This window comes from Brachypodium distachyon, chromosome 2 (genome assembly GCF_000005505.3).
Source record: "Brachypodium distachyon strain Bd21 chromosome 2, Brachypodium_distachyon_v3.0, whole genome shotgun sequence".
Classification (NCBI taxonomy): Eukaryota; Viridiplantae; Streptophyta; class Magnoliopsida; order Poales; family Poaceae; genus Brachypodium; species Brachypodium distachyon.
The window spans coordinates 5,791,443-5,801,893 of NC_016132.3; the positions used below are offsets into that span (position 1 = coordinate 5,791,443).

The 10,451-nt window shown below is 43.3% G+C and overlaps 1 protein-coding gene across 2 annotated transcripts; it reads left to right on the plus strand.

The window, feature by feature from the left end:
• Positions 1 to 2,113: 2,113 nt before the first annotated feature.
• LOC100840106 (SMR domain-containing protein At5g58720) lies at positions 2,114 to 9,894 on the plus strand. Of its 2 annotated transcripts, XM_014899313.2 has the most exons (12): positions 2,114 to 3,017; positions 4,322 to 4,347; positions 6,266 to 6,412; positions 6,983 to 7,062; positions 7,600 to 7,826; positions 8,256 to 8,326; positions 8,412 to 8,468; positions 8,672 to 8,739; positions 8,831 to 8,937; positions 9,056 to 9,123; positions 9,238 to 9,295; positions 9,386 to 9,894. In XM_014899313.2, exons 1-11 carry the CDS (start codon positions 2,222 to 2,224, stop codon positions 9,292 to 9,294), a joined length of 1,704 nt encoding a protein of 567 aa, XP_014754799.1. In that variant the 5' UTR covers positions 2,114 to 2,221; the 3' UTR covers position 9,295; positions 9,386 to 9,894. The 2 variants fall into 2 exon arrangements, with proteins under 2 accessions (XP_014754799.1, XP_003565792.1); XM_003565744.4 differs by lacking the exon at positions 9,238 to 9,295 and having other exon boundaries at positions 2,115 to 3,017.
• Positions 9,895 to 10,451: the final 557 nt, after the last annotated feature.

A 10,451-nucleotide genomic window follows, 5' to 3' on the forward strand; every position in this document is an offset into this window, starting at 1 on the left:
CGATGAGTCCCGGCGACCGACGCAGCGCGCGAGGTTCCTCCCGGTAGAGGCGTCCTCCTTGCCTCCTCCTTCAGCACCAGCGGTCCTATCCCGCCCTGCCGCAGCCGGAGACGCACCTCACCCTCGACACCGCATGTTGCCGTCGTCGATTTGTTCTGGCGCGGCTGTCCAGAAGCTCGGTCGCGCCGCAATCGAGGCCGATTCCAACCGAAATTGGGGCCGCCGGCCCTCAAGCCTGCCTGACGCCAGGCGGAACGACGAGCTCGAGGACACGAGGTTCGCTTCGGTACGAGCAAGGGAATGGAGGCGGGCGTGGCGGCCGAGGGCGGCGCACGAGATTCGGGTGGTGGGAGATGCAGCCAAGGGCGCCGCGCGGGAGTTGGGCGGCGGTAGAGGTGGCTGACGGTGGCACGCAAAGAAAGCCGCGTGTGATCTATACAAAATACAGGGAATCGGTATAGAAGTGGAATTCATCAGTTTGACTATCAAAACAAGATTCAGCATTCAACCTCAATGTCAAGTTTGGATTTCAAATGTTTAGACGTCCAAACAAAAATATTGGTATTCAATCTCAATATCTTGTCATATTGGTATTGGAACCAATGCAATGCCAAGCCTCTTAGTGTCTATATCCAAACAAAGCCTTAGGAACATTTCACCACAAGAGTAGGCTTTCATGAGCTGCTCCTTTCTCGTTTTGATGCAAATATTGTAAGTAAACCCTTGCAGCATAATTGTAAGCGTCACGATTTGAATCCTGGTGGATGGAGTCATGCACTCACAACTCTACCACCACACCAAGAGGTGCTTCTCGAGCCGCTCCTTTTTGTCAAATTGCTCCAAATCAAACCTTTCCCAGGCCACTTTAGCTCACAAACCGTTGGAGTACTTCTACTCCCTTCGTCCAACAAAGAATCTCTCAAATTTGATTAAATTTGGATGCATCTATTCACTAAGTCATGTTTAGATACATCCAAAATTTCACAGACTTGAGACATCTTTTTTTGGACGGAGGGAGTATGATATTTTGTTGGTTGATTATATGGATATTTTTTGAATAAAAAAATGTGGATATTTAAACCACAAGTTGGAGATGCCCTAGAAGTACAACAACACAAGACAAAAACCATGTTGGCGTGCCGAGCCTGGCGGTCGCTTTGTTAGCTGTGGTGAACAATAACAACACTCGTGGAGACGGTGGTCGACCGAACTGATAAACTCTACTCCCTTCATCCATGTATACTAGGCGCTCTAAGTTTTTCACGGGTACCAAGGAACCGAGTACAACAACCTTGCATGCATTTTTACTCAATTGCACAGCCAATCACTCTGCAGCTGGTCTTGCATGCATCTTTTGGACCAATCACAACTGTTGCAGGTAGGATAGGAAAGCATTAATAGATGAAGATGATTGGTCACAACCTGAACGCCTCATATCAGAGGACTGCGGATTTTGAATAAGGCGCCTCCAAAAGCTGGACAGATGAGACCGCATGAATCAATTGGAAGAGTTTTTTTTTAGAAGAAATGTCAAAACTTTTTTTTAGGGAAGGAAGAAATGTCAAACCTCAAAGCACATGTTGTTCGTTCCTCACTTGGACCTCAGTACTCAGTAGGAGTATCAAGTCCAAACTGCATGATATTTTGCCATAGGCCATATTCGTTTAAGCCCACATCTTCGCTTATCCAATAGTACTCCGTATTTTATTTGAAACGTATCGGATGAAAACCTTTTATCCAAATTTTGAAGGAACAGAGATTTTCACCTACGTTTTGACGCAGATCTGCTTCCTACTGTAGAAAAAAAAAATTCCCACTCGGCTCCCTGATTCCCGCGAACAAACCGCTCAGTACTTATCCGGTCCTATTCAGCCAGGTTGGAGCACGATCTCTCGGCCGACCCCACCCACCAGTCTAATTGGGTAACCACCAGTCCAAAATAAGCTACTCCAGCCTTTTCCCCTTCCGTCCTGCCCAGTCACCACACTTTCGGATGACATGTGGGACCCGTGCTTCACGTGGCCCGCATGCAAGTGGGGTGTAGAATATACTTGGCGGTCCCACCAGGCCCCACCCGATACCGCGTGTCTCCTCGCCTTCTTCCTCCCCTCGCAGTCTCTCTCTGTAGCTGAAACTCCCAGAAAAAGTCAAAAACCCCTCGAAAAAACACCCCGGAGGAAGAGGAAAATAGAGGAGGGGAAAACGCAGCCGTCGTTGGGAGATGAAGCCCTCCAAGAAGAAATCGAAGAAGAAGAAGAGTCCCTCGCCGGCGGCGACCGAGGGGGCGGCGCCGACACCACCGGCGGCGGATTCCTCCCCTGGCGTTTCCTACTCGCCGGTCTCCGAAACCCTAACCCTAGCAGCAGCCGCTGCAGCGGTGGCTGCTTCGGAGACCGAATCGAGCGGCAGCAGCGGCGGCGAGGCCTCCGCGTACACGCGCGCCTTCACCTCCAGCTCGTCGGGGACCGCCTCCACCTCCTCGTTGTACGCCCCCTCGTCGTCCGACTCCGCGGCGTCCTCGTCGGCCACTGGAGACGAGCGGCAGGACCTCGCCTGGCTGCTCGAGGCCTTCGGAAGCGCCTCGATCGACCAGGTGGAGTCCGCCTACCGCGAGGCGGGCTGCGATCCCTTTCTCGCGGCCGGCATCCTGAGCTCTTCGCAAGAGCTACAGCCGCCGCAGCCCCCTCCGCCGCCAGATCTCTCGCCGTGCGCCGGATCTGCTGGAAGGAAGGCTGCTCGCAGGCCTAGGAAGCTTGCCGTGGCCGCGTCTGGCATGGTTGCGGACGTGATTGGCAAGGGCTACTCGCGGCCTGCCACTCCGCCTGTAACCGCGACCAATGGGTGGAAGGATAGGGACGGAGGAGCCGTGAGCAATGCCTGGACTTGTGATAGAAACAGGGAGAGAGATAGCGGATCTGGTGATCGCAAGTATAATGCCGAGGAGGCCGAACAGTTCCTATGCTCCATGCTGGGCGATAATTCTGAGCTTAGCATGGGCGTGGTCAGGGACGTGCTCGGTGAGTCGTTTAACACTTGTTGCTCTATTAGTACTAGGAGAACAAGGGCCTGTTTGGATAAAAGATATTTTTTTGAAAAGTTTTGGTATGTAGTTAGTTGAATTAGATTCTCTTTGAAAAGTTTTGGAATTTTGTTACTAGTTAAAACGACATTTCTTTGAGAAGACGAAAAGTTCTCTCATTTAGTTCAAATTTGCGCAGCTGCACTAAATATTTGACTTTGAACTAAATACCAAACCTTTCCAAAGAATTACCTTTCATCCAAACAGGGCCAGAAGGTAGAAACAGTGACCTCAGAAGAATAATGGAGAGGGGGTAATAGACTCGTAGTTTGACAATTTGACTTGTTCTCTTACAAATTTGACGAGCCAAAAGTGCATCCATAACATCATATGCCCCATAAGCCAATCTAGTGGAAGTGATGATCTCTTATTCATTGTTCTTCACATGTTTTGAGCAGTAGCTAGTGTTACCTTTTGTAGCTGCAGATGTGATACTAATTCTGGCCGCCATTTCCGCTTAAGTCTGATCTGTTACTATTCTTTGCATTGCGAGCTTTGAAAGAAATTGGTTGGAACAAAGAAAAGTGTTTACTATTAGGATATCAGGTTGCCTCCATTCGAATGTTTGGTGATTTAATTTATGACGCTTACAACAGAGTGGATGTGTGCAGTGAGCAAGGCATTCATGAAGGTTTTGGTCTGAAGTCCTTCTGAAAATTCAAGTCAGAGAATCAACCTTTGAGTTTATTATGTGCAAGTATTTTAGAAGCCCAGAGCAAACAGATCAAGATTCACGTGTGATCAGTCGAGTGGATTTTTGCTAGGGCAACACACGTTGTACCATTGTTCTCTTTCCGATAAGATTGTTGCGATAACTGTTTTGGGATACATGCTTAAGAGGAACTACAAATTGCACATCACATTCAATTCATAGATTCACTTCTCTTGATCTGGTGCGGAACACTCATAGGTGGAAGTTTTCTTATAGAACGTACAATATTTCTAATGTTGTGCAGTTGAAACCCGTCCATAGTTTTAGCTGCACACTTGTACCTGTTCTTTGCATGCAAAACTGCTGTACTAAAAATACATGTTATGCAGTCAGCAACCGAGTTAAAAACCGATTAATCTTTATTCTATTTTTTCAGAATCTACTTAAAATATTTTTTGATTTTTATCTTTGCTCAAATTAGTGTGCCGAGTTTTGTTTCAAACACTAATTGCAACTGGGAAGTCACTTGGCCATGATTTTTAGCTTCTTGGAAAATGTTCCTTATGTTATATTTTGTTTGATTTTTGCAGGTCAGTATGGATATGATGTTGAAATGGTAAACATTTGTCTTACTTGGTGCATTTCTTAGTGCGTCAACCAGTGTTCAAATTACCATATTTGCCGAAGATGCTGTTGATTGATTGGAGGTTTGGAGCAAGAATTACCTGTTGTGGGCAGCACCAATAGTTTGTCTGTCTTTGCTTTACCTTCAAATTTGGACCAAAAAACATTTATGCATATGTGCTAGGAATTTCTCTAGTTCCTTGAGCCTATGCACAAACATTAAGTTGTCATTCTTATTAAGAGGAGGATACATGCAAGTAAACATTAGCCAGTTTGTGTTAAGAGTTTATATGTACTTTTGTTGTCACAATCCACCTACTCATCATTGTGATCATGTAGGAGTAACCCATGTAGGAGTGACCCTTTACCTTCTGAGTGGAATTGCCTCACCTCCTGGATAGGCTCCCCTGCCGTAGTGCTGTTGCTGCCCTTCTATTCTGTGCTTCTGGCTGCTCCACTTCCATTCTGGCCTTTCCCTTCCTATACTTTTCCTTTTAGCTGTGTGTCCTTGATCCAGGAAGCAAGTCCCCATCTCCTTTGTCACGATCTTTACTTCATTCTCTGATTTGTGCTCTAGTTTCCAGTGGTAGACTATACTTGCAGTAGGTTCATCATCTGAAAAAGTAGGCTTTCAGGATTGGTCGTGGTGTGACCACTGCCGACCACACCTAGATACACCAGGCATCTAGTCGATAGCTAAGGTCCAAAAACACTAATAAGCCGACAGTAGAGCAGTAGCAGTAGCTGTAATGTAATAGTGGTAGAAGCATTAGCAGTAGATGTAGCAGCAATAGGACAGTAATCTTCCTTGAAGAAGTAGGAACCGGCTGAAACATTAGTTCCACCTACTCGCCCGTATTCAGGAAGGTGCCTACCCACTTTCTGGCTGGCTATTGACTGGCCTGCATAAAAATACAAATCCATATATAATTTTTTTTCAGAATATTTGGAAACAGTAAAATGTTGTTTTTGATATTTTTGGAAAGCTGGGCTCTCTAGAGCCTGGAATTCAAAAGGATTTTCTGGTCGGCCTTTTATAGCTCAAACTTCTGGGGATGGCCAATCCATGCTCGAAGTACCAATCTTGCAGTATCAATATGGCTTATCTTAGTATATTCCCTCTTCCTCTCTCCAATGGCCCAACCCCTTCGTGATCCATATTGCCGAGGAGACAAGATTAGAGTGGAGCTGGATATCGGGGTTGTCTGGTGAGTTGCCAAGATCTGATAGCAGGTGAGCGAAACCCGGCAGAGCGGTAGTGGGTAATTTGATCCGTTAGTGGACGACCTTGGTACTAAGGCAGTGCCGCCTCTGCTCTTGCCTTGTGATCTTCTCTTCTCGTAGTTCACTGATGCTGCCGTTCCCAGCCTTGTGAGTCCATTGCTCTTGATAGTTAATATTCAGTTTGTTAGCTTTGCTTTCAATTGCCTCTGCATTCTTGGAATGATCATATGCAGCTATTTGTATGCTAATTCTGGTATGCGTTTATGGAAACTGTTTGTGATTTTTTGCTTACTTTATTGATCTATTTGTAAAAGTACTAATATAGTTTTGCTTTTGTAAGCTCCAGTTTTTGGATCACATGCAACTGTATAAGTCGGCAGTTATTTTTTCTATTTCCTTCAGAATGATAATTCCGGCATCCGCCCTTGATGATTGAACTGGCACACAAAGTTGAATGCTGTTTAATTAATTGGAATCAAAACCATCAAGGTTAAATGTTGTTTGTGTTTTTACTCATAGGGAGGTAATTCAATTGTTTAAACCAGTATCTTCCACATGTGAAACAATTTTTTTTGTCTTGTAGCATGATCTTATCTGACTAACTGGCCTAGATTTTTTTTTTCTGAATAGCATGCTGCAAGTTACCATCAATTTTGAGAGAAAAATTACTAATCTGATACTTCCAGGCTCTGGATACATTACTTGATATATCTGGTATGGGATGGTGCAATCCTAATGCTGAAAAGAACAGCATACACTCTTCAAATGTCTACCAAGGAAATGGACTATCTGAGGAAACTTTTACTGGAAGCATTAAACAAAGTCCACACCAGGTACCAACATCGCAGAGTGACAGTTTAGGCTTGTACTCTTGAGTGCAAATCACTTGTATTTTTATTTTTGCTGGAATTTCAGTTGATCTTAGTTGACTTCTGTAACACATCATATTCTACAAATGGCATGCGATTCTATTTTTTAGTTGGTGTAATACTGTCATTGCTTCTTACTTGCCAACATGTGATATGTGGACTAGTTCATATTTTTAATGTAGGGAGCAGTTTAGATTGTGTCTTGCAAAGCGCTTACTATTGTCAGTTTACTGTCAGGTTACCATTTGTGTGTTTTAGAACCTTTTTATTTTGTAATCATCAAATTTTTCGCCAACAATTCCAACAGCAATTAAAGCCGAACTGCTGTTAGTTCTGGTTGTTCAATTTGATATGCGCAAAGTGAAAAATTAAGCAATGCTGAATGCACTTGCTGTTTACTTCTCATTGGTATATTTGTGTTAGTCTAGTAAGCACATTTCCAATTTCATATTATTCTTTTGGTAAAAGAATACTTGTAGATTTCTCACCTGACTTTCCTACGAAAAATCAATTTTAACACTTCGTTCTATTCAGTTCCCAGAAGAAATACCCGGTACGACATACCACCACTCTGAAAAACAACATGAGTTCTTCTGGGGGGTACACCAGGGCAGGTGAATCTTATCGGACCATATAAGCTTTTCCTTAGTAAGACTACATAGCTGCTGTTGAATGTGTCCGACTGGTGAATTTGCTTCTCACTGCCTATTCGTTTTGCATGTTCATCCTTCATGTATACTTATCAATTGTCATTTAGCTATTTTTTATCAGATAGCTGGAGTGTGCTGCGAGTAAATGTAGTGCGAAATTATTGCATGTAGAGTATCCAGTACTTTCTCTTCATCTTCTTATGCACATTGGTAGTTCAGATGTTGCATAGTATACATGATCAACTAAGACATATTAACATCCTTGAGTGTCACATGTTAGCTATGTTGTCCCCTGAGATTGCTTATAATTTTTTAGCTAACCTAACTGGGCTATTGGACTTAAAAAAGGCAATGGTACAACTTGAATGCCATCGTTGACTTCAGTAGTAGTGTCTGTACAGCTAGTTATTTTGGATGCATCAATGGTATGACTCATCACGTTATATACTTGCACTTGCATGCCTTTGGTTCTTTATGATATGCATGATGTTTGTTCTATAGCTACATGAAGGCTGTTTGCGAGGTGCAACACTTGGCAGCATCGCCTTCAAGACCAACAGTGGTGAATTCCAAGATGCCACAACAAGTTTTGGAGTCCCTTTTTAAAGTACCCGAACAACGCACATATGAGCATGAGCCAAGTAAAATGGACTGGAAAAAGGTCGTGAAGAAGCTTCAATCATACAATCATCCCGTCACAGCAAACAATCAAGAAAGACAGAAAAATGGTATACCTTTTTTAATCTCTGTGCTCTCCAATTATACAAAGATTTGCATGTCTCATGACCCTCGGTGTATTGTGATTCAAGAATTCAAGTGTTCCTTTTTCTCATGGAAAATTTCTCACTTGGCATTCCCTAACTATATTGGTTTCTTTTCAAGTGTATTTCTCACCGTAAGGTCCATAGTCCTCTCATCTGAACAAGATTCAATCCAATAAGCTACTAGTTATCTTGATTTATGTATATGTTTTATTTTAAACGTTCAATCTAATGATAATACGGACATTCTTATAGACATTATCATACATGATGAAAACCACTTTAATTAGATTTGTTTGCAGTTACACACATGATAGTACTTGTTTCACCTATCGTACTTTGCAATGTTATATTTGGCACTGCTGCAAATGATACAATTCTAACTTCTTTGTTAAGGGGATGGGTATCAAGAGTTCCGTGGTGTTGCTGCAAGGCATTATGACGAAATGAAAGGATACTACCAGAAAGTAGGATGTTTTCTTAATGAAGATTTTTCTTGAGCCAGATCGTTATTTGCATGTCTTATTTTTAACTCTATCTCTTCCCATACAGGCTGCACTGGCATATTCCAAAGGAGACAAATCTTATGCCTCATACCTTGCGGAGGAGGTCAGACTTCTAGTTTTAATATTTTAACACTGAGAATTATGACAAAAAGAAAGAACGTGATGTGCTGACGTTTTTTCATAACTATCCATAAATACGGTCTACGGATATTCATCCTGTTATAGGATCCTAAATTGCATTCACGTTGGATCATTTTCTGTCAATATCACTATATCTTCTATTGTAATTTAGTATTTATGCTTCAGGGGAAACATTATAGAGAATTAGGTCGCAAGGAAGATGAGAAGGCCAGTAGGGAGATATTTGAAGCCAGGTAATTACTTCCCTTTGATAGCCAGGGAGACATTTTTGGATCTCTTATGACATCAAGAGGACTTCTCTGATAGCTACTCTTCTGTTGGCAGAAATAAGCATATAACAAATACAGTGACCATTGACTTGCATGGTCAACATGTCAAACAAGCCATGAAGCTTCTCAAGGTTCACATGCTGGCTTGTGTATGCATGCCATGTGAGTAACATACACTTGGACGCTGTAATCATTGCCATCATGTCTCCAAAGTTATTCAGCTTCGTTGGTCTTGTTCTAATGCTCTATTGCCCATCCTCTGTTATTTTCTCTTAAACAGCTACCCTTCTCAGAGTAATTACTGGCTGTGGTGGTGAAGGTACAGGGAAGGGTAAAATAAAACGAGCGGTAAGAGTATATTTGTTTGAGTAATAACTCGTGCCACTTCTATATGTGGCTTACATTGTTGTCCTTTAAAGCGTTGTCTGCAATGCATATTAAATGATCTGATCTCCTGAATAGCATGTGGTTGGATGTTGCACCTTCAAAAGCTTTCCATATTTGGTGTTTTGTTTGTAAGGTTGTGTTACTGTACAGCTCTAGGTGGTTTTTGTATTCTGATATATGGTAATGATTATGTCCCTTGACTTAATATACTTTACCATAATAGGTAATGGCGCTTGTAGAGAGGGAACACATCGAATGGTATGCAGGCAATTCCGGAACCTTAGTGCTACGACTTGGCGGGCCGAGAGAATACCGATTTCTAGAGCATGAGAGCGATTCTGACTAAGTTAAAGCATTCAGGTGTCCATTTTGGGGAGTCTGACATAGATTAATCGCCCTTCTAATCTATGTATCTCCTGTATCTATCTGTATTTACATGTCCTGTAATTATGGATAGGAGACCTAGGTTCTGGCGTAGCATGTAGTCTCTGACACATAGTTTGGGGATAGCAAAGAGGAAAGTTGGCGCTGCCTGATGGTATGATCATTCTTGGCTGCTGACCTTGTAATGTACTCTTGAGGCTACGTACCTGTAACTGTTTTATGTGCTACTCGGGACATTGTAAGACTGGAACGGCTGAAGTGGATGGGAATGGATCTAATTATTATCTCATGTATAATTATATTCAACAAGGTTCCTTTTAAAGTCAATACTATGCATCTTTTTCGGAATGGTTCGTAGCAATACAGTACGTGCTATTTCCTTTGATCCTAAATTCTTGTCTCAAATTTGACGTATCTATTCTTAAAAAACATATATATACATGTAATATTTGGGATAGGAGGGAATAGGTTGCTGCTCATTTTTCTTTGTGAGCGCCACAGCCGTTCGGCACCCTTTCCCTTCTCTGAAGGATCTGGAGGAACTGCGGCAGCTGGGGCGGGGTTGGCCGAGGCGTTGCCAGAGCTGGGGCAGGCACGGATGCGGGCGTGCCGGGCAGAGCTGCGCCGGAGCGGGCGTGGTTGGCCGAGGCGATGGCGTGGGTGCGCCGTGCGCGCGGCTCTGCCGGACGTCGTCTTCCTTGCGCAGACTCTGTTTCTTCGTTGGTGCTATGAGCAGTAGGGGAGTAAGTGCAGGGGGTTTTCGTAAAAATGTCGTCACTTAATACCTGCCAGTTTGTAGGCCACGTTTGTCAGAGGCTATGCCTTGTCAGCAAAATAGGTATCTCTCGGCCGTATAGAAACATATTGCACCGTGTTTTCATATTTAATGGCCCGAACGAGCGTTT